The sequence below is a fragment of the Abrus precatorius genome, unplaced genomic scaffold (genome assembly GCF_003935025.1).
Source record: "Abrus precatorius isolate BTA unplaced genomic scaffold, Abrus_2018 Scaffold5, whole genome shotgun sequence".
NCBI lineage: Eukaryota > Viridiplantae > Streptophyta > Magnoliopsida > Fabales > Fabaceae > Abrus > Abrus precatorius.
Window position 1 is genome coordinate 14,828,741 of NW_020874395.1, and position 21,517 is coordinate 14,850,257.

Consider the following 21,517-nt stretch of genomic DNA (forward strand, 5'->3'; position numbering starts at 1 on the left):
ATAATATTATAAATACATAAACTACCTTACTTAAGTCATATCTCTTTCTTTTAAATTTTTCTATACTTATTTTATTTATTATTTTTTACTTTGAACAAACAAAACTTAAAAAAAGTATTTTTTTAATGTACAGTCATAACAACTTTTCAAAAGTGTATAGCTACACGTGAAAATAACTTATATATAATATATTTTATTAAAAATTATAAATTTTAATACAATTAAATGAAATAATATTAATAATTTATTAAAATTTTAATAATTTAAAAGATATTAAATAATTTTTATAGTTGTATAATAATTGTTCATTTATTTCTTAGTCAATATTCATACATATGCAGAAGAAAAAAAGAAAAAGAAAAAGAAAACATTGTTTTGAGATTTGTGAAATGTTGAAAAACAGTAGTAATAAAAAAGTGAATTATAACGGTCCAACAATTATTAATGTGGTCGAACTTTTGGTGGCAGCACTTTATTTTTTATAATTATTTATTGTCATTCAATTAATGCAATATTCCCCGGGCGAATGCTTCAATGCTCACTCACACACTTTTGGCATCGTTAGGTTAATTTCAATCCTTAAAATTTAAATATTTAAAAATATTTTTTATTTTTAAAATAAATATTTTTAAAAATTATTATTTAATTATTTATTTTTATAAGAAATTTTTTTCATATATTTTTACAAGAAACATTTAAAATTCTATAGCAAAATAAAATAAAATAAAGAGATTAATATGTTAATTGTTATTAAAAAATATTAAAATTTTATAAAAGTAACATTAAACATTCATATACGAAATTTGAATTATTAAATTGTAAAGTGTTTTGTTAAACTCAGCTCTTAAAAATAGTTAATAATAATAATATTTTGTTAAAAAAATATTTATTATATTTTTATAATTTCAATACAATAATTAGGTATTTTTTCATAAAATTTTTTTATTTGTGAATTATTAAACTCAGTACTAAAAATTGAGATTAACAAAATTTAATTATAAATTATTCTTTTCGTTAATTTAGTTATCGATTTGATTTTGACAAATTATAAATATTGATTTTTGTTTATACCATTCTTCTTGAGAGGGTAAAATCACAGAGTAAAAGAATTATCTTTTTAAATACTTAACCAAAATTCAAATTTGAGACCACTGTTTAAATTTTGAGTTGACTATGAAACTTTGTTTCTATTTTATATTCTAAATAAATGTACAAAGCCACAATTTACAACAATGCTTTTGGTTGTATGGTAATGGATGCTGAGGAATCAGCACTATCTAAGTACAATTACTCTCCAACTACCAAAGATTTCCATTTTGGTGACTTGGCAAAGCATTTGCATCATCTTGGACTCCATTGTCTCTTACTCTTTTTACTGCTTTGTTTGCCTGATGAATGAAGATATTGCATTATTGCTATTATTATGATTCAAAGTAGAAAACAATAGTGAATTGAAGACATGAGAACTTACTTCTTTGTCCCAATTGGTGCGAAAGGTGACCACAAGAAAACACACCACTTGCATAATAAGTGCAAGCACAATCCCAAAAAGGAGCCCCTGTGTTTATGAAATGTCTAACTATTTTAAAAGCACTAGCTTCAATTGAGCTTGGTTACTATACTAATCAAGAAAAAAGGTAGATTACATTCACACCTCTTGAAGTTTAATGAAATTTTATTCTATAATGTTTCTCTTTTTCATCCTACATAAACTTCCACAACATAATACAGTATACCCTTCTCAATTACTCAAATCACAACTTTGATTTCTTATGCAATTATGTGTCATGAGAGGTTGAAGTAATGTGCAAAAATTTATTAAATCTCATAGGGTGTGAATGTAATTTACTCTCAAAAAATGATACCAAATTGTCAAATTAAATCTTACCTTTCCTTTCATTTTGAGGACAAATGCTAGCACAATTGCTAAAGGAGCACCCAAGAGATAGTAAGATCCAAGATTGACAAATGCACCAAACTTCTGCCAACCACATCCTCTGGCAACACCTTTTTCACAACTCAAAGAATTAATAATAATAAAGGTCATTGACATTCTAATGCTATTTTTTTTTTCCGTTTTAGACAATACATACATGATAATGCTAATGCCTTTTCTTTGAAGGCAATAAAGGGAAATTCATCCTTTTCCTCATACATCTAAAAGTTCATTGGTATTTTATTTGTTACACAGATCTTTACTATTTTATCTTCAATCTGTCACGTATAATGTTCTTAGAATTAGAAGACAGTTTATCATTGGCATTTTATATTTTGCGGTTTAATTAATTGCATTATCTCTATTTTAACTCATTAAGATAAGGGGAAAAAAAATGATGTTTCTTGAAATTCATTGAGTGGTTGTATTCAATACCTGATAATGCTGTTTGAATTGAATCTACAAAGACAGAGCATGCAAGAATCGGTGTCAAGGATGCCACATAACGGACTACTTCTGGTACATCGGTAAAAATATGGCCCCAAATGTTCCTTGTCACCATAAGGAGAGTAAATCCTAAAGCCCCAACTATGAAGGCCAATAATAAGGTGACTTTGACAGCTAAATATGCACCTTTTGCACGGCCAGCTCCAAGTTCATTTGAGATCCTTGTACTGTTGAATGGAAACATATAAAATGTAAGAAGACACATTAAATCAACATTAGCATAAAAAAGTATAGTACATGTGATTGCAATATCTATTTTTTGGTGATAGAGTTAGGAACTATTGAATAACTTCTGCTCTCGTGAGCTCTTTGCAACTTATTTTAATAACCTTCTTGGTATAATTTATCAAAATAAATTATTTTCAGCTTAATCCAATAAATTTCATGATTAAATTTATGACATAAGTTATCATTTAAAAAGAAATTATTATATTAGAGCTCAATTAACCTATGTATTATAATGCACGCTTAATCAAATGCTCATATTTCTCCATGTGTGGAATAGCAACCACATTTTCTGATCATGATTAACTATAAGCAGCAAGGTCAGCATCAAAGACGAACCTTGAAGCAGCACTAACTCCAAGGGGTATCATCCATAACAGACCAGTTGTATTAAAGCTGAGGATGAGAAAAGTGCAATTGGTCAATGAATAGTTGAATACAAAGCAAGAAAATAGTGCATCCAAAAGAGAAAGATAAATGTACAGCCATATAAAATCCATAACATACAATAGCATAGCTCTAACACCTTAGCCAAATCACCAAGTAACTAACCAGATAGAAAGCACTGAGGTTTGCAATTTTGGATTAGGAAGAGCACCAGCTAGTAGCACCATTAGCTGAAACGTCCATTGTTCTAACCTGCAACAGGGTATTACACCATAGCAGCAATTAGATCATCTTATAAACATTGGTTATTCACATTTAGAGTCACAAGAAATAAAAATGAGTTTTTCTCAGGCATATATATTTCATGATGGAGAGGCATAGTAATTACTTTATGAAAAATTTTCAGTACTCCAAAGTATATACTTCTTCCATTAAAATCACTAACACCTGGCATTAGTTATTTTCTCCCAAGTTACATTTTTTTGAGATAACAAATAAAAGAAAACTGTTGAATTATGAGTCTTATTGTCAACTGAGTATGTATTAAGGGAGTACTAAAAAATTACTCATACTTTGAGTAAAAGTTTTTATTATCTTTCTATAGAAGTCAATTTCACTCTAATAACAAATTTCATACCAGACCATGAGTGTTGAAGGAAAAGCAAGCCTGAGAAATTGAGGGATGTTATGCAAACATTCCCTTGAGAACCCAGTCCAAGTGCTTTTGCAGGAAGCGGAGAACTTGATGTAAAGTGCTAGTAGTACTGTGTTAATCCAATTTGAAATGCAAAATGCAATGGCAGCTCCTTTGATGCCAAGCTTAAATTTTAGAACCAAAAGCCAACATAAAAGGACATGTGTTAAGGTGGTGAATCCAGTGGCCAGAAACAAAAGAAACACATTGTTTTGTGTTTGAAGAAACTTGACAAAGCACCGAAGAAGAGCATTGGCAGAAAGGCTTGGAATCAAGTAACGTGCATATAGTTGAGCTTGTGCTGCGATTGTTTTGTCTTGATGAAGAACGACTAGAATTGGTTTCAAGAATGCCCAAATAATGGTCACGGGCATAGTAACAAGCATGGTTACCACTATGGCTCTCTGCATGTGTATTCCAACCATATGATACTGCTGTGCTCCATATGATTGACCACAAAATGTGTCCAATGCGCTTGACATACCTATCTGTATGAACAATCAACATAAGCCACAAATAGTACTTATTGTATGGAGCAATGCTGATCTAGATGAACAAATATTTGCATAAATACATATAAACTACAAAAGTCATTTGAAATTTTATATTTCATCTAGAGGTTGACCTTCATTGACATTTTTTTGTTCAATATCAAAGTTCAATAAATCTCCCTAACATTTATCAGAGTAATGCTAAATTATCTAGCTGTCAAACATAACACCCCTTTGTTCCTGGTAGAGTGGTACTTAAACCAAAATATTACTTAGAATTAAAATTTTTAATATTATGAGAACTTTATGTGTAACTTTTTAATGATGAAAGGGGGGAGGCCCAAATAGGGAGCATGAATCTCCAAGGAGGATTGTTGAATTATTTTATTTTGCAATTTTTTTGTCTTTTCATAATGCATGCCTATCTTGTGTGGGTTCACTTTATTTATTTTATTAACTTTTATTCAAGTCCAATTATAATTATGTTCAAGGAAAGTGTGTGTTTGATTCAACTTATTTTAGAGAAATAATTATTTATTTTTGTTAAATTCTTGAAAATGCTGGAAAAAACGATTATGTATTCAAAATCAATCTTAACCAAACATGCTATATGTTTTAGGAAAAATAATTGTGTGAGACACATTTGGTGTGACATATGTGCTGGACAATGTAATTAAAATAAAAGAGAGATTGTAAGAGTAATAAAATGTAAAAAGAAAAAAATATAAGAAAAGAGGGTATTAAAATATCAAAGATAAATGTATAATTTAATATATCATAGAAGGAGTGAATAGGAATTTAGAAAGCTAGAATGACCAAATTCAACATCCCAAGAAATTGACCTTCAAAAATATAGAAGTGTGTGATCCTTACATGTTGGACCAAGCCGACAAAGATCTGTAGCATAGCTCATTAAATGTTAACTTTTCCGAGTTATTATGGTGATAATCGTTTATTCATTTAAGCGAATCTTATAAAAAAAATGTAAAAAAAAAGTCAATTTTACGTAAATCACCTTAAGCAGTGAATACAGTCTCTTCTACACCAACTCGCAGTCTCCTCAGCATCAGCAATGGTTTTGAGATCCGACCGTTAACTCCATCCTCCAACATTCGGTCGGAGCAAAGATTTTTGGGGACGTTCACGCAGCGGAGGAAGGAAGGGTACACGAAGAGAATAGAGAGGTGAATGGAGATTCAGAAGAGTGATCGGATCTACGAGTTTGGGTCGTTGCCGCCGTTTCTGCTAGTTTTCGCCGGACACCTGGCTGAGGAGACTGCGAGTTTCCATAGAAGAGACTCTTGGGGAAGGTGACTTACGTAAAATTTGCTCAAGGTACAATTTTTCTTGTTTTGGTTAAGATTTGCTTAAGAAAATCTAAATTTTTCCAGTTATAACAGGAGGAGAAGATCAGGATCCATTATTCATTAGTGGGGGGCAAAGAAGCATCTTGGGTTTCAATCCAAGCTGCTGAAAGCCTCTACAGAATCTGCTTTCTTGATCTTCATCAATTCAAGCTTAGCTAGAGGGATCATCAAAATGATGAAACACTCGTGAAAACTTATGGTACAATAACACATGTTTTGTTATGTGTTTTAATTGAAGTTGAAATTTTATTAACTTTTAATGTTTGCTTTTAGTGAACAGATTATTAAAGAGAAACTTTGATTTTAATAAAGAAAAATAATTGTAATGCACACAAGTTTTGTCCATACAACAAAGGAGAAAATGATGTGAACGTACCAATACACTGAAACCAGTGACATTTAGAAATGAAGTAGCCAAAGAAGCAGCAGCTAGAAGCAACTCATCCAAGTGGCCTACAAACATGAGAGATATCATTTGTAAACTGTATTGAAACACAGACACAAATACCATTGGCCCTGCCAACCATAGCTGCTTCTTTGCTTCTCCTGAAATTTCCTTTCTCCATGTGCCCATTGTATTTGGCTACTCTCTCTCTCTCTCTCTCTCTCTCCCTCCCTCCCTCTCTTTCTCTCTACCTTCTTCATCAACTATATAAACATATCTTTGACAATATCATAGTGATGATCAGCTTAGGATAGAAGAGCTGAAAAGAGATTGTTTGTTTTTCTACCAAGTTCTTCTGAAGTTGCAACAGCTAGCTTAAGTACTTAAGATTTTCTCAAAGACAAAATTTTAATTTTAATTTTTACCACACGTTAATCAAAATCAAAATCAAAATCAAAATTTTATTTTATTTCTTATCTTGACTAAATTTTAAATTTAAATTTATATTTTTTAATTTTGATTAAAGTGAGAAAAAATAAAATTTTAAAATAAACTTGAAGGTAAGTGAAAAATTAAAATTCAAACTTCAATTTTAAAATTTAAATTTTAGCTAAACTGAAAAAAATTAAATTTTATATTCAAACTTAAATTACTATAAGAAAAAAATAAAATTTAAAATTAAGATGCAACACACGTTAGAATGCGTTGTGTCAATTCTTAATGTATAAACGATACACTAAAATATAATACATATACTCTTTCAACGTGAATTAAACACCAAGATACGACGTATATTACTTTTTTTACGTATGAAACGTTTTTCTTTTGTTTAATATTTTTCAAACACGATTAAATTTACCTATTTATTAATTAGTTTTTAAATGATATTATTTAGATAAATAAATTTTAAAATCATACTTTTATAATAAAAAAGCCCATTTTTATAAAAATACATTTTATTGTAAATTGAATTATTTTAATACCTTCGAAATACTTAATAAATGAAGATAAGTTATAACTGACATCATCGGCATTAATAAACTTTAGTTAATAATAAAAATTTATATTAAAAAATGTGTTATTACCGATCTTACTATTTTTTATAGGTTAAAAGATATTTTTCATATATATAAAAAAGCTTTTATAAATACTAATAATTACTTTTATATAAAAAAATAACATCAACAATTTAATAATTAATAAGTTTGAACTTTTACTCGCTTTTTTCTTCAAGTGACATAAATATAAGCGTTTTTTAGTTGAATAACTTTTCTTACCTTAAAATATGACGCTATTATTTTTAAAAAAAAGATATGGTACTAAAAAATTTAATAATTTGATAATAAAAATATTTTTACTAAAGATAGGCAATGTTCATATAAAATTAAATTGGATATTGTATTTGTTAAAAAAAAAAACAATTAAACTATTCTACCGTAAACAAGCATAATTTGTAATTGAACGGTAATATACTATTCAAAATACAACACCATAAAATTAAGAAGACAAAAGATTTACATATATGATAAATAGTTATAACTTCACATATTTCCCAAGAAACACACTTAGTGGCGATTGCAATTGAGTAGTCTTATTTTTTAATATTGAAATTTATTAATATTAAAATATAACTGAAGTTAATAATACAATAATTTTTATTTTTTTTACACTATAATTAATTTTTTAAATAACCTTTTTATAAGCTTTATCTTGTTTCAAATTAATTTTTATTTATTTTTTTAAATTTTATTGTTATCTTTTGTTTCATTAAGCACAATGAAAGAGTGCCAGTGAAATGAAAAGTTCTAAATAAATAAAATTTAATTTAAAATATTTCATAAAATTTTTAATTTTTTGTGCAAAACGTTAAACAATAATAAAAAATAACACCTGTTTAATGGTAATTAATTGTACGTTTTGAGAGAGTTTTTTTTTTTTTTTCACTTTGTGTGGAAACTAAAAACATTCTTCAATCAATAGTCATATTATTTATACGAAAATTGAACTCTAATTATTACATATTAACTCGTGATCTCAAATTTGAATTTTAAGATGTGTAAGTATTTAGAAAAAAAGCGAATAAACATTTTCAATGCTATAAATGTAATTCAATTAAATCTTAATTTAAATTCATGTTTTGTTTCATGAGAAATATTCTTGCTTCTTAAAAAACTTGGAATTATGTCTTTTCTAAAAGGAGCAGGAAGGGATTAGCAAATCTAAACTAATTGAAATAGTATTTGATTTCTTCAATTTGTTCAACACTCATTCATTTTACAGATCAATGGCACTTGCTGACATTGAGTCGTCGACATATTTGCCATTTCTAGATACAAAGAAAAAGCATGCCTTAATCTCATTAATGTCCAGCAAAACTGATTCAAATGCAATTGTCAATGTTCTTTCTAAAGCAACCATAATTACAAATGATTAAACCCAAAATAAATTACAAGATGCCTCTCAAAGAAACCATAATTTGTAGTTTGAGCCATTAAATTGTGAATCAATACTTCTACTAATTAGTGAATGCTTTGATCTTAACAACGTAACTTTGAAGCTACTTTCTTTTTTGGGTAAATTACACTCATACCTATTGAGGTTTAACAAAATCTCACTTGATACTCTCCTATTTTTTATCCTACACAACCTAGCTCCTTTTATTTATGTAACAAAGTAACATTGCATACCCTTCTTGATTACTCTTGATTTCTTATATAATTATATGAATCAAGGTAGGTCAAATTAATGTAAAAAAAAGAAGAAGGAGAGGGATATCACATGGGTAAACTCTAAGGGGTGTGAATGAAATTGATGCTGAGTTTTGGATCCAAATAATTACCTAAGCATAATTACTCTTCAACTACTAGGAGTTGCATTTTGTTCGCTTTGCAGTGAATGTGCATCAGCTTGTACCCTTTTGCCTCTTACTCTTATTGCTGCTTTATTTGCCTGAAAAATGGTACAGTGTGGCTGCTAAGATCCAAAGTCGAAATCAAAACCTAGTTGAAGACATTAGGATTGAGGACTTACTTCTTTCTCCCAATTGGTGCGTAAGGTGACTAGAAGGAAACACACCCCTTGCATAGTAAGTGCAAGTACAATCCCTAAAAGGAGTCCCTTTGTGTTTTTTTTTTCAAAAGAAAATGTAAAAGCGTTAGCTCCAATTGAACAAGGTTACTACTCAGAAAAATGGTAACCAATTGGTTAAACCATACCTTTCCATTCATATGGAGGACAAAAGCTAACACAATTGCAAAAGGAACTCCTACAAGATAATAGGATCCAAGATTGACATATGCACCAAGCTTCTGCCAACCACATCCTCTGGCAATACCTTTTTCACAGCCCAAAGAATTAGACAAGGTCAAGGTCTCAAGACTCAAGGTCAACGACGGGTAGGTGTTTTTCCTTTAGGATATAGTAACGGAATTCATTTATTTTCCTCATACTTCTTGAAAAAAATTATTAGCATTTACATTGTTCATTGTTATTTCTTCTATATTGAATAAGTAATGTATAAGGTACGTAAGAAATTATGCTGAAAAGATCATTTTAATGCAAAATGTAGGGTCCATGTTTAATAACTAATCTTGAAGAGAAGTTCTATTGAGCACAAAGCTGTGAAGCATATAGGAAGCTGATTAAGATCATATTATGATGCTAGAGATATTACTTAAATTGCATTTTCTCTATTCATTAATGGATCTAATTAAGATAAGCGGGAAAAAAGGTAATTTGAAATTAATTGAACAATTTTACTCAATACCTGAGCATGCTGTTTGAATTGAATCTACAAAGACAGAGCTGGCAAGAATTGGCGTCATAGATGCCATATAATGGAATACTTCAGGTACATTGGTAAAAATACGGCCCCAAATGTTCCTTGTTAGCATAAGGAGAGTAAATTCTAAAGCTCCAACAATCAAGGATACTAATAAGGTGACTTTAACAGCTAAATATGCATCTTTTGGACGGCCAGCCCCTAGTTCATTTGAGATCCTTGTGCTGTTGAGTTGAAACATATACTCGTTAAACCAACAATATCATAAAAATCATGTGACTGCAATTGGCAATATAGTTAGTCTGTTGTTAGAATATTTAGCATATTTTCTGATCATGATTGGTCTTCATGAATATAAATTTTCTGATGTAATAGACTATAAGCAGCACAGTCAACACCAAAGACTAACCTTACAGCAGCACTAACTCCAAAGGGTATCATCCAAAACATACCAGCTGTATTAAAGCTGAGGATAATTAAGAAAAAGTACAATTGGTCATTGACAACTAGGATGGAAAATGGCACATTCAAAAGATAAATACCAATATAATAGCATATACTTAGGAACTTCACCAAAAACTAACCATATAGAAAGCACTGAAGTTTGCAATTTTGGATTAGGAAGAGCACCGGATAAGAGCACCATTAGTTCAAAAGTCCACATCTCTAGGCTATAACAAGGTAGTCAGGAGATATTAGAACTTAGTGTAAATGTTGGTTATTCATATTATGAGTCTCAAGGAACAGTGAGTTTTTCCCAAAAAAGGAATATTAACTACTTTGTTGCAAGGCCCTGTTTGGACAAGTTTCTCAATAAATACTTATAGAAAATAAAAATACGAAAGTAAAATAATCAAATCTCTCTAATAAGTTAATTTTAGTTTATGCTCTTATTTAACTTCTCCAAAACTTAAGGTGCATAAGTTAATTTTAACATATGAAATAAGTTTTATTCACATTTCCTTTCTATTTTCTTCTGTTATAAGTACTTATCTAGAAGTCTACTAAAAAATTAGACTCGCGTTGTTATTGATCAATGCAAGCCAATTTGGTTTAATAAGGAATGTCATACCAGACCATGAGTGTTGAAGGAAAAGCAAGCCTGAGAAATTGAGGGATGTTATGGAAGCACTCCCTTGAGAAACCAGTCCAAGTGCTTTTGCAGGAAGAGGAGAATTTGATGTAAAGTGCTAGTAGTACTGTGTTAATCCAATTTGAAATGCAAAATGCAATGGCAGCTCCTTTGATACCAAGCTCAAATTTTAGAACCAAAAGCCAAGATAAAAGTACATGTATTAAGGTAGTGAATCCAGTGGCTAGCACCATAGGAAACACAATGTATTGTGTTTGAAGGAACTTAACAATGCACCGAAGAAGAGCATTGGCAGAAAGACTTGGAATCAAGTAACGTGCATACAGTTGAGCTTGTGCTGCAATTGTTTTGTCTTGATGAAGAACAACTAGAATTGGCTTCAAGAATGCCCAAATAATGGTCAAAGGTATAGTAACAAGCATGATTACCACTATGGCTCTCTGCATGTGTATGCCAACCATATGGTATTCCTGCGCTCCATATGATTGACCACAAAATGTGTCCAATGCACAAGACATACCTATCTAAATAAGCAAAAAACATAAGCAACAAATAGTGTTATTGAATAGAGCAATGGATTTCAACAAGAACAATTTTTTTGGGCAGATATTAGAAATCTGATATTTCATTTAGAGATTGCCTACAGTGACATTATTTTTGTTCTGGCATGAGTTAACTTTTGGGGGGGGGGGGGGGGGAGGTTCCCAAATTCAATAATCCTTTACAATTTATTAGAGTAATGCTAAATTATCAAGCAATAAACCTAACATCCTGTTATTTTTAACGTCTTAAAACAAAGGTAGCATTTAAAAGATGTACTAGAACAGAATGGAACATAACACGAGTTTTATTCTATGTTTGATTCATTTTACTAATAGAAAATAGAATAGAATAGAACATGTGATTAAAAAGATGGTACATTTTGGTACCACTGAAAAGGATGAAACCAAGAAGATTAAAACAGAACAGGATATTTCATTCCATTCTGTCTGCACAAATAAGTTATAAAAAAATGTCATGAACTTTTTACATAAATATTTCTTTATATTTTTTATTTTACATTTACTTTATTGATTTAAAATTTTTTACCTGAAAAGCAATAATGGTTAGAAAAAAGTATGAGAATAAATTTATCCTAAAACAAAAAGTGTTAGCTACAATGTAAAATACTTTATGAAAACAAAAAAAGTATTTATTTTAATAATTTTTTTAACTTTTGTCAAAAAACACTAATAAATAGTTAATATATAATAAAATTTTATTAAAAATGTATATTTAGTATTATTATATAATTTTCAAAATGTTAAATTCTATATTTTTTTATAAAATTTTATTGTAAGTCTTTACCACATGTTTAAAAAACTCTAATTTTAGTAATGTTGAAATTCAAAGAAAAAATCATTTAAAAAAAAGAAATTTAAATAGAGCAATCATTGAATAGTTCTAGATCACAGTTTTGGCCACTTATATTTTATCATGTATCAATTTTATTTGATAAATTACAAAATTTATATGTCTCGTAGTATGTTCACCAAGTGAGGGGATTCGAATTGTCTCCAGTTGTAGCGGTGGACATCCAGTTCAATTTTTACTTAAGCAAAAATACAGAAAATGACAAAATATTTTTATACAAAATTAGTTAAAGTGAATTTTTTTACTTAAACGAATTTTTGTAGATTTGTTTTAGTAAATTATTTTAACTTAAGCGAATTTTGCGTCTTTTCTTTCAATCTTCTCTTCTTTTTCTTTTCCTCCTCACTTTTAACATTCCTTCTTCAACTTCCATGTTCTATCTTATTTAACTTTCATGTTCAACCTTCTTCCTCTCTTCTCATACTCAACTCCTCTCTTCTTCTAACAACTCCCATTTCCCTTCACCCCATGCCCAACTTCTTTCTTCTTCTTTCCACTCTCATCCTACCCCATACATATCTCTCTCTCTTTTATCCATACTCAACTCTCCACCCTCCTCTTCCTCCACCATCATTCCTATACCACCTATTCTTCTTATCTCCATCTATCTTTACTCATCTTTTTTTCCATTTCTTTAAATATACAAAATTCATTTAAGTAAATTGTAAAAAATTGCTTAAGCTAAAAAAAATTAGCTTAAATTTGTAGTTTTTTGTATTTTTGTTTAAATAAAAATAAAACTAGATGTCTAATTTTTGTCATAAATTGAGAGAATCTAAATTTCAAGTGAGGTTCACTTGAGTTATTTTTAAATTTTTATTCAAGTCTACGATTCAAGTCAAACAGGATAATATGAAATTTAATTTAAAAGTTAAAAATACTATTAACAAGGAATAAAAAAAATTTAGGACACCCTAATTAATTCCACATCCCAAGAAATTACCCTTTAAAATAAGGTGTGGATCCTTTACTTTAGGACACCACCATGTTATCTTTTCTTAAAATAAGGTGTGCATAACATATTTTTGAACTTCACCAATGGTTAAGAGGGATTGGGGGTATGATATATTGTGAATTGACATGAAAATGAGATATAACATTGATGAACAGTGAACACCTATTTGCACTAGGAAATTATGTGAACATACCAATACACTGAAACCAGTGACATTTACAAATGAAGCAGCTAGAGAAGCACCAGCCAGAAGCAACTCATCCAAATGGCCCACAAACATGAGAGATATCACTTGTAAACTGTACTGAAACACACACACAAATACCATTGGCCCTGCTAGCCATAGTTGCTTCTTTGCTTCTTCTGCAATTCCCTTTTCCCATATGCCCATTGCCTACCTTCCTCTCAACATCAATGTCTTGAAAATTGGAAACTCATGTATAGAAATGATGGAGCTCTAAACGTGGAAATTTGTCTTCGATTATATTATCCTAGTCAACTTTATAGGATAAATCATACAGAGAAAGTGGAATTTTTTTAATTAAAATTTTGTTTGAAGATGTAACAACTCAACTCAAGGATAGGATAGTTTATTTTCCTGGATCGAGTCCCCTCACCCGTGGTCTACGGGTCTTACATATATATATATAAACATTACCTATCAATAATGCAGTGGTTATTAAACTAATTTATATTTAGACATTCAAAATATACATAGGGGGAGCCTCCTTATGCTTGAGAAGGCTTGTTCCCCAAATTTCTTATAATAATTTTTATATTTTAATCTTCATAATTTATGATTTTGTGGTTAATATTTATCTTTTTTACTTTCATATAAATGGTTTTTCTAACATGTTAAGAGATTATGTGTTTTTATTGAAAATTATGACATTTAATGTTATTATTGCATTAAATTATGTGATACCTTGTTACTTCCAATAAAATTTTAGTATACACAAATTCTTATTACGTGTTTTAGACACACATTAGAAAAACTATTTCTACATAGGTGTGAACTAATTTTGTATAAAGAAATGTAGAAATTATAATATCATATTAAGTTTCTCTCCAACTTCTTGTTAATTGTATAATTTTTAAACTTATCATTATTTTAATTGAAAATAAGAGGAAATGCAATTATATAAAAAGTATTACCTATGAAATTGTGATTTTTTTCTAATTTATTATTTTGTGTGTATCTAAAATATAATTCACCACAAATAAATGCTTAAAATCTATTATAAAATTAGAGGTTGTGCTTTAAATATAAACTTTTAATTATTAGAATTCATTAGAATTCACCTAATAGTAACAAACGTTTCTCTGGTTATATTCATTTTTAATTTTAAAAAATACTTAATATTTTATCTCAATTTATTTTATAAAATTCATTATGACGCACCTTTTAACTAATAATGTTGATGTTACGTTTAGTTAATTTTTCAAGAAAAAAAAAAAATGTCTTGCTTTTATTCATTTATTTTTTTTCTCTCTTTTAGGATATATTAAAGAAATAAATAAAATATACTGGAATTTCATGGTTAAAATAAAATAAAGAAAAGCAGCAGCAGCACAGGTCTGAAAGTCTAGATCCACTCTTTCACTTTCGATTTCAATTTTGGATAAACGGAAGATGTCATTCACAAAGTTGAGGTATGTTCTCTCCTTCACTCTTCTCAAGTTTCCCCCTCTTCCTTACTCTGCACAGCTTCACACTCACTCTTCGCCCCCACCGTATATTCCCAATGTCTGATGCTGTTGCCTCGTTCAATCGCATGCTCAATATGCGTCCTTCCCCTTCCATCCCTAAATTTAACAAGATTTTGGGGTCCTGGTTAAGACTAAGCATCTCCACACTGCCATCTCCCTTTTTCAATTGGTATCCAAGGGAATTGAGCCGGACATTGTTACTTTTAATATTCACTTCAATTGTTTATGCCAACTGCGTCATGTTACCTTAGCTTATTCGGTTTTGGCCAACATCTTCAGATTTGGTTATCACTGTAAGCTTGAGCACACTCATGAACGGTTGATGTCTTAATGGTAATGTCAGAAAAGCACTGCATCTGCATGACAAGGGAACACGACAAGGATTTCAGATGAACCAAGTTAGTTACGGAACGTTGATGAATGGATTATGTAAAGTGGAAAAAATAAGAGCCGCCATCCAATTGCTGAGACTAATGGAAGGACAATTGATTCACCCTGGTAATGTATAGCACTATCATTGATGGCCTATGCAAAGATAAATGTGTGGCTGAAGCATGTGATTTTTTTGTGAGATGGTTGTCAAGGGAATCTATCCCGACGTTGTCACTTACAATAGTCTAATTTATGGCTTTTGCCTTCTGGTTCAAGTGAAGAAAACAGTTGATTTGTTCAATGAAATGGTATTGAAAAGCATCCACCCAACTGTTTATACCTTTAACATATTAGTTGATGCACTGTGCAAAGAAGGAAAGGTGAGAGAAGCTAAAAATGTGTTAGTTTTGATGATAAAAGACGGTGTCAAACCTGACGGCGTTACTTATGGCACTTTAATGGATGGTTATTGCTTCGTTAATGAAATAAAGAATGCCAAATATGTATTCAACAACATGATCCGAAATGGAGTAACCCCTTGTGCACGTAACTACACCATCTTGATCAGTGGATTATGCAAGATTAAAATGGTGGATGAAGCCGTGATTCTCTTTCAAGACATGCATTGCAAAAGTGTGGTTCCAAATACAGTAACTTACAATTCTCTTATTGATGGTTTATGCAAAACAGGAAGAATTTCTGATGTTTGGGAGCTTCTTGATGAGATGAATGACAGGGGTCAAAGTGCTGATGTAATTACTTATAATTCCTTAATAGACGGATTATTCAAAAACCATCATGTAGATGGGGCAATTGCATTATTCAATAAAGTTATAGACAAGGGCATTCATGCAGATGCATGCACATACACCATACTTATCGATGGACTTTGCAAAAGTGGAAGACTTAAGGATGCACAAGAGGTTTTTAAGGATCTCTTGGTTAAAGGCTATCATCTTAGTGTTCATTCATATACTGGTATGATCTGTGGACTTTGTAGAGAGGGCTTGCTTGATGAAGCGTTGGCGTTGAAGTAAAAAATGGAAGACATTATTTGCTTTCCTAACGCTTTAACTTTTGAAATAATTATTTGTGCTCTCTTTGAAAAGAATGAGAATCACAAGGCTGAGGAACTTCTGCGGGACATGGTTGCTGAAGGCCTCTTGTAAGAATTAGTCTAGTTTAGATGCTTTCTAGTTTAACATTATTTTGAATTTTAATAATGACGGGTGAATTTTTGTTTTTTTTATTTGTTTCACATACTACGAGATGGTTTTACTATCACATTACATTGATTAAAAATCATTGATATATTTGAGTCTTAGACATAAATATCATTTTTCTACCCAACTTAATGTCTATCTTTTGTATCTACTTTGAAGAATTTGTTCAGTCAATGCTAAATTGTTAATGCTTCAGGTAACTAATCATGATGAACCTAACATGATTTGTTTGAATGCTGTATCTCTTGTAGTTGACTCTATTACTCCTGATTCTTTTTGAGAAAGGCAAATAATTTAAAACATAAGCATTGTCTGCCTGCAAATTGTGTGATATCTTGTTACTTCCAATAAAATTTACTATACATGGATTCTTATTACAAGTCTTAAAAACACATTAAAAAAACTATTTCTATATGTGTGTGTAAACTAATTTTGTATAAAGAAAATGTTAACATCAGCCCTTACAGGAGGAAGGATAAGCAACTAATAATAGTAAAATCTTATTGAAAAGAGAAAAATTTATTGTACTTTCATAACTTTAGAATAATAAATGTGTATATTTTTCATAAAATTTTTCTATTTTCTATTATACTAACTCTAATGTTAACAAAGTCCTTTGTTAAAATGACATCAATCCAATTCTGAGACGATAATTGGATCTCCCTCGGGCATCTCCAGAGGGATTTTGGTGTTTCTGACTCTTATTGCTGCCTTATTTGCCTAAACAAGTAATATATGCAAACAGTGAATGGAATAGATGTTAAGAGTCTATGACTTGTAAGCAAAGAGAGATGGAATAGGTGCCTTACTTCTTTCTCCCAGCTAGTTTGAATGGTAATGACACCAAAAAGTATCACTTGCATGATGAATGCAAAGATAATCCCCAACCAAAGGCCCTATAGTTCAAGACATGCATTAGCCAAGAGCATTACATGCAAGCTTCAAAAATTATAAGACCACAAATAAATTACATGTAATTTACCTTCCCTTTCATATGTAAAACAAAAGCTAACACCACTGCAGAAGGAACTCCCACAAAATAAAATGATCCAAGATTCACAAATGCCCCGATCTTTTGCGAGCCAGAACCTCTTGCAACGCCTTGTTATACCCACCAATAAATTGACTTCATTAATATTATTATAACCAAAAATGTTTGTTCTAAAACACTGAAATTTATGTACCTCTTAGCTAAGAAATTATATTTTCCTTTACATGGAAACAAGAATTTCCACGCAATTCATAATGATAAAGGAAGTAAACAAGAAATTGATATGAATACCTGAAAGAACACTTTGAATCCCATCAAGGAAGCTGGAGATAGCGAGAATAGGCATCATGGCTGCTACATATTTTATAACTTCTGTTTCACTGCTGTAAAGATTGCCCCATATTTTTCTAAGTTGAATCATGAGTAATACTATCATAACACCCTCAACAAAGGACATGAAGAGAGCAACCTGAACTGCAAGACTTGCAGCTTGGGGATGCCCAGCTCCTAGTTCATTTGAGACCCTTGTGCTGTAAAGGGAGAAGTTTATCAATCTATGCCATATATAGCTGCTTCACATCATGCCTTAAGCACCTAAATCGCTACTCCCTTTGGTTCTTCTTATAAGGCACATTTCTGTCTTTAGTGATCCATTTTATAAAGCACTTTATAGTTTATAGGAAGCATTCATTATGTTTTTTCCATTTGTCCTTGATAAATGAAGTAGGTGGAAACCTAAATTAAAAAACTAAGAAGGGTAATCTTAATGGTGTGGTTAGGTTCAATGGTACTAAATGAGAGTAATATTTTTTAAGAAATCAAGAAACTCAACTAACTTTAACTACATTTATTGGTCTGTGTAATTTAGTTAAATGTGTCATATAAAAAAGACCAGGGAGTATAATTGAATGAAAAACTTCTATACATAATAGAATTTTGTTTCGAATTGCAACGTGTGAAGGCACCTCACAGCGCAGCTTAATCCAAAGGGAATCATCCAGGCAATTGAAAATGTATTGAGACTGAAAAGATAAAATGACACACTACACATTAATAATATGATCAACCTCAGAGAAGACCAGTTATTTCATGAAAGGGGGGGAAGAAAGACAAATGGTATATGCATTTAGTTGCATGCCAAGATCTAACCATATAGATAAAACTGAAGTTTCTAACTGTGGATTTGGAAGAAGACCAGATAGCAGAACCATTAGTTCAAATGTCCAAACCTTTAAGCTGTCCATGTAAGGTTAAAGTAAATCAGAAATATGATAGGAAGAATTTAAGGACAACGTGATAAATCTCATTCATTATAATTTATGCACTAGGTATGTGCCAGTGCATATGAATATGTTACTTCTGGATCAAGAATATACCAAAGCATAACAGCTGAAGGAATAGAAATTTTAAGAAATTCTGGGATATCTTGCAGGGCCTTCTTTGAGAAGCCAGTCCATGATTTTTCACATGAGGAAGAAAACTTCACATAAAGTGCTATCAGCATCACAGTTAGCCAATACGATACTGAATTTGCTATGGCAGCTCCCTTACTTCCAAGTCCTGACTTAGTAACTAACATCCAACATAAAAGTATGTGAAATAAAGCCACCATTGCAGAGACCAACATCATAGGGACGACAATGGTTTGAGAGTTTAGAAACTTGAGAAGGCATTGAAGGACACCATAAGCAAAAAGGCTTGGAATCATGTAAAGGGTATATACACCAGCCTCCTCAGCTATGGCTACTTGCTGGTGCATGGCAACTAGAATGTGTTTGGCAAAGGCCCACATGATTGCTAGAAAGACACTTACAAATGAGAGAACAAAGGTAGCTCTTTGCATGTGTATGCCAAGCATATTGTGCAGTCCTGCTCCAAATGATTGGCCGCATAACGTATCCAATGCACTAGCCATGCCCATCTGTTAGAAGTTATAACAATGAACAAGTGATCAGAAAAAGTAAATTAGCTATTCTCAGTTTTAAATTAAATTTAGGGTGAAAACACCCTACTCAATAGTGCTAAAAAGTTAAAATGTCAAAGTGACAAGTATTACAGAACTAAGCATGGTGTTGCTATTTAAAATTTGTCTAAGGGTTCTAAATTTTACATGTCTATCATTGATTTGTAGTTCACAAAAATATGAAAAGAACTAATTAATAATAAATTTAAACGAGCATTATACTTGTTAATGATCGTGTACTTTTTTTAACCCCCATTTTAAAACAGATCAAAATCAGCAAGACATGAAAACCAGCTTGAATCAACAATTCAGCTGAAACACAACACAAATTTAGTGCTCCAATAATATGGAAACCTACTTACCAACAAATTGAAACCAGTGACAGATGCAAAGGAAGTAGCAACTGAAGCAGCGGAAAGTGGCAATTCACCAAGATGGCCCACAAACATGACAGATATCACCTGCAAACTGTACTGCAGAAGGCCCACAGTGAAAAGAGGCCCAGCTAACCTCAGCTGCTGCTTCACTTCTTCTCCCACTTCCTGCCTTGAAACTCCTTTCATTCTTAATGATTTTCTTCTTTCAAATGATGCTCCTCACTCTATTTAGTTTATTAAACTAAAATTATTAAGCACCTTACCTAACTCCAACTTTTTATATATTTAATTTTAAAAAATGTTAACTTCAGTTGAGTTTAAGCAATTAAAAATAGTAAGATTTTATTAAAAAAAAAATTATTACACTTTTATATAACTTTAAAATTCAGTTAACAAAAATATTTAGTTTATCATGACAGGGTCAATCAATTAAGAAATTGTTGTACCTGGATTGTTGACTCGAGATGCAACTTGGGTGTCTAGATATGTGGGTTCCAAGCATGTATTTACCTTATATTGAAATTAGAGTTATATTATTAATGCATTACTTTATGTATTAGCCTCATTTCACCATGCATTATTCATTCAATATCATCATTCACCAATTGTTGGCTAAGTCAGATGCATGGTTGAAATCAGGTGTGTTGTTTTCTTTGTTGATGATATTCACGGGGTTCCATTCAAAATTATTTTTGTTTTGTGTGATAGTGATTATTGATGCACAAGTGAGTGTCTATGGGTGGTTCCAAAGTGCATGCACGAGTGATAAATTGAAGATGCCAGAGTTAGTTTTAAGATTGTGGAGCATTACCTTGTCAAACTCTTGTGCAAGAAATTGAAGTCCCTATAACAACAATCTTTCCCTTGTGTTTTTGTTCCACAAAACTTTACTCTTGATTGTTTCAATTTTGTTTCTTCTTCCTTCTTTTGATTACTGATCCTACCATGTTTTGAGCTCTTTATCAAGTCCCATTTGTGCATAGATGCAAGGTAAATTTTCCCATTTTTGTGTTGATGTTGTCGAAGAAGCTATTTTTTCTCTCTCATTGTGTCTGCTTTCTAGTTACAACTTCTAATTTCCTTGGTTTAATCTCATCAATTTCCTTAATTAATTTCGTTGGAGCATGCATAAAGCTTCTTTAGAAGTTCTCATATATATGTAGATTGATCCGAGGCAACAACAAAACTCCAAACAAGACGTTGTCGTAATAAGCTTTTAAAAGTTCTCTTACATTCTTATAAAAAGTTATTTTATAATATATCATATAAAAACATAGAGACAAAATCATCTCATTACTTATATTATTAATTAAAAAATACATAGTAACAGGTAAGAATTGTTTTGCCTTTTTATACTTTTGTTTGAGTTTTGTAAAATCATTTTTTATAATGATATTATTTCTCTTAGAAGATAATGAAATAATTATTAAGTAAAATGTGTAGGACCTATTAGTCCAAGAGTATATTAAGAACTTCTTCTTCTTCTTTATTTTTTTCTCATATTTTTTTATTATTTTTGTTGACTTTATAGAAATAAAAGTAAAGCAATAAAAATAATATAAAAATGATCAGAATAATAAAGAGACAAAGTATTGCATTCATAACCTGATCAGGTTTGATAACAAATTTATTATAAACTTTTTTAAA

At 30.7% G+C, this 21,517-nt stretch overlaps 3 protein-coding genes and 1 pseudogene across 3 annotated transcripts; 1 reads left to right on the forward strand and 3 right to left on the reverse strand.

Moving 5' to 3' along the window:
- Nucleotides 1-1,298: 1,298 nt before the first annotated feature.
- LOC113866759 (protein DETOXIFICATION 16-like) lies at nucleotides 1,299-6,181 on the reverse strand. The gene is made up of 8 exons (XM_027501559.1): nucleotides 5,984-6,181; nucleotides 3,693-4,237; nucleotides 3,221-3,307; nucleotides 3,008-3,064; nucleotides 2,372-2,610; nucleotides 1,889-2,007; nucleotides 1,472-1,558; nucleotides 1,299-1,388 (listed from the first exon to the last, which is right to left on the reverse strand). Exons 1-8 carry the CDS (start codon nucleotides 6,179-6,181, stop codon nucleotides 1,299-1,301), a joined length of 1,422 nt encoding a protein of 473 aa, XP_027357360.1.
- Nucleotides 6,182-8,848: 2,667 nt separating this feature from the next.
- LOC113866760 (protein DETOXIFICATION 16-like) lies at nucleotides 8,849-13,625 on the reverse strand. Its single transcript, XM_027501560.1, has 8 exons — nucleotides 13,428-13,625; nucleotides 10,846-11,390; nucleotides 10,358-10,444; nucleotides 10,183-10,239; nucleotides 9,759-9,997; nucleotides 9,208-9,326; nucleotides 9,023-9,109; nucleotides 8,849-8,941 (listed from the first exon to the last, which is right to left on the reverse strand). The coding sequence occupies exons 1-8, from the start codon at nucleotides 13,623-13,625 to the stop codon at nucleotides 8,849-8,851; spliced, it is 1,425 nt and encodes a 474-aa protein (XP_027357361.1).
- A 1,354-nt stretch (nucleotides 13,626-14,979) lies between these two features.
- On the forward strand, nucleotides 14,980-16,485 carry LOC113866991 (annotated as a pseudogene).
- A 684-nt stretch (nucleotides 16,486-17,169) lies between these two features.
- LOC113866761 (protein DETOXIFICATION 16-like) lies at nucleotides 17,170-20,056 on the reverse strand. The gene is made up of 8 exons (XM_027501562.1): nucleotides 19,856-20,056; nucleotides 18,907-19,451; nucleotides 18,680-18,766; nucleotides 18,496-18,552; nucleotides 17,822-18,060; nucleotides 17,522-17,640; nucleotides 17,349-17,435; nucleotides 17,170-17,259 (listed from the first exon to the last, which is right to left on the reverse strand). The coding sequence occupies exons 1-8, from the start codon at nucleotides 20,054-20,056 to the stop codon at nucleotides 17,170-17,172; spliced, it is 1,425 nt and encodes a 474-aa protein (XP_027357363.1).
- Between the last annotated feature and the right edge of the window lie 1,461 nt (nucleotides 20,057-21,517).

Coding starts and splice junctions, on each gene's coding strand:
- LOC113866759 (XM_027501559.1), bottom strand. CDS start 6,181: ATGGGCACATGGAGAAAGGAAATTTCAGGAGAAGCAAAGAAGCAGCTA. Junction 4,238..5,983: donor TCACTGGTTTCAGTGTATTG/GTACGTTCACAT, acceptor TTGTTCATACAG/ATAGGTATGTCAAGCGCATT. Junction 1,559..1,888: donor TCCTCAAAATGAAAGGAAAG/GTAAGATTTAAT, acceptor TCATAAACACAG/GGGCTCCTTTTTGGGATTGT.
- LOC113866760 (XM_027501560.1), bottom strand. CDS start 13,625: ATGGGCATATGGGAAAAGGGAATTGCAGAAGAAGCAAAGAAGCAACTA. Junction 11,391..13,427: donor TCACTGGTTTCAGTGTATTG/GTATGTTCACAT, acceptor TTGCTTATTTAG/ATAGGTATGTCTTGTGCATT. Junction 9,110..9,207: donor TCCTCCATATGAATGGAAAG/GTATGGTTTAAC, acceptor AAAAACACAAAG/GGACTCCTTTTAGGGATTGT.
- LOC113866761 (XM_027501562.1), bottom strand. CDS start 20,056: ATGAAAGGAGTTTCAAGGCAGGAAGTGGGAGAAGAAGTGAAGCAGCAG. Junction 17,641..17,821: donor GATTCAAAGTGTTCTTTCAG/GTATTCATATCA, acceptor GGGTATAACAAG/GCGTTGCAAGAGGTTCTGGC. Junction 17,436..17,521: donor TTTTACATATGAAAGGGAAG/GTAAATTACATG, acceptor CTTGAACTATAG/GGCCTTTGGTTGGGGATTAT.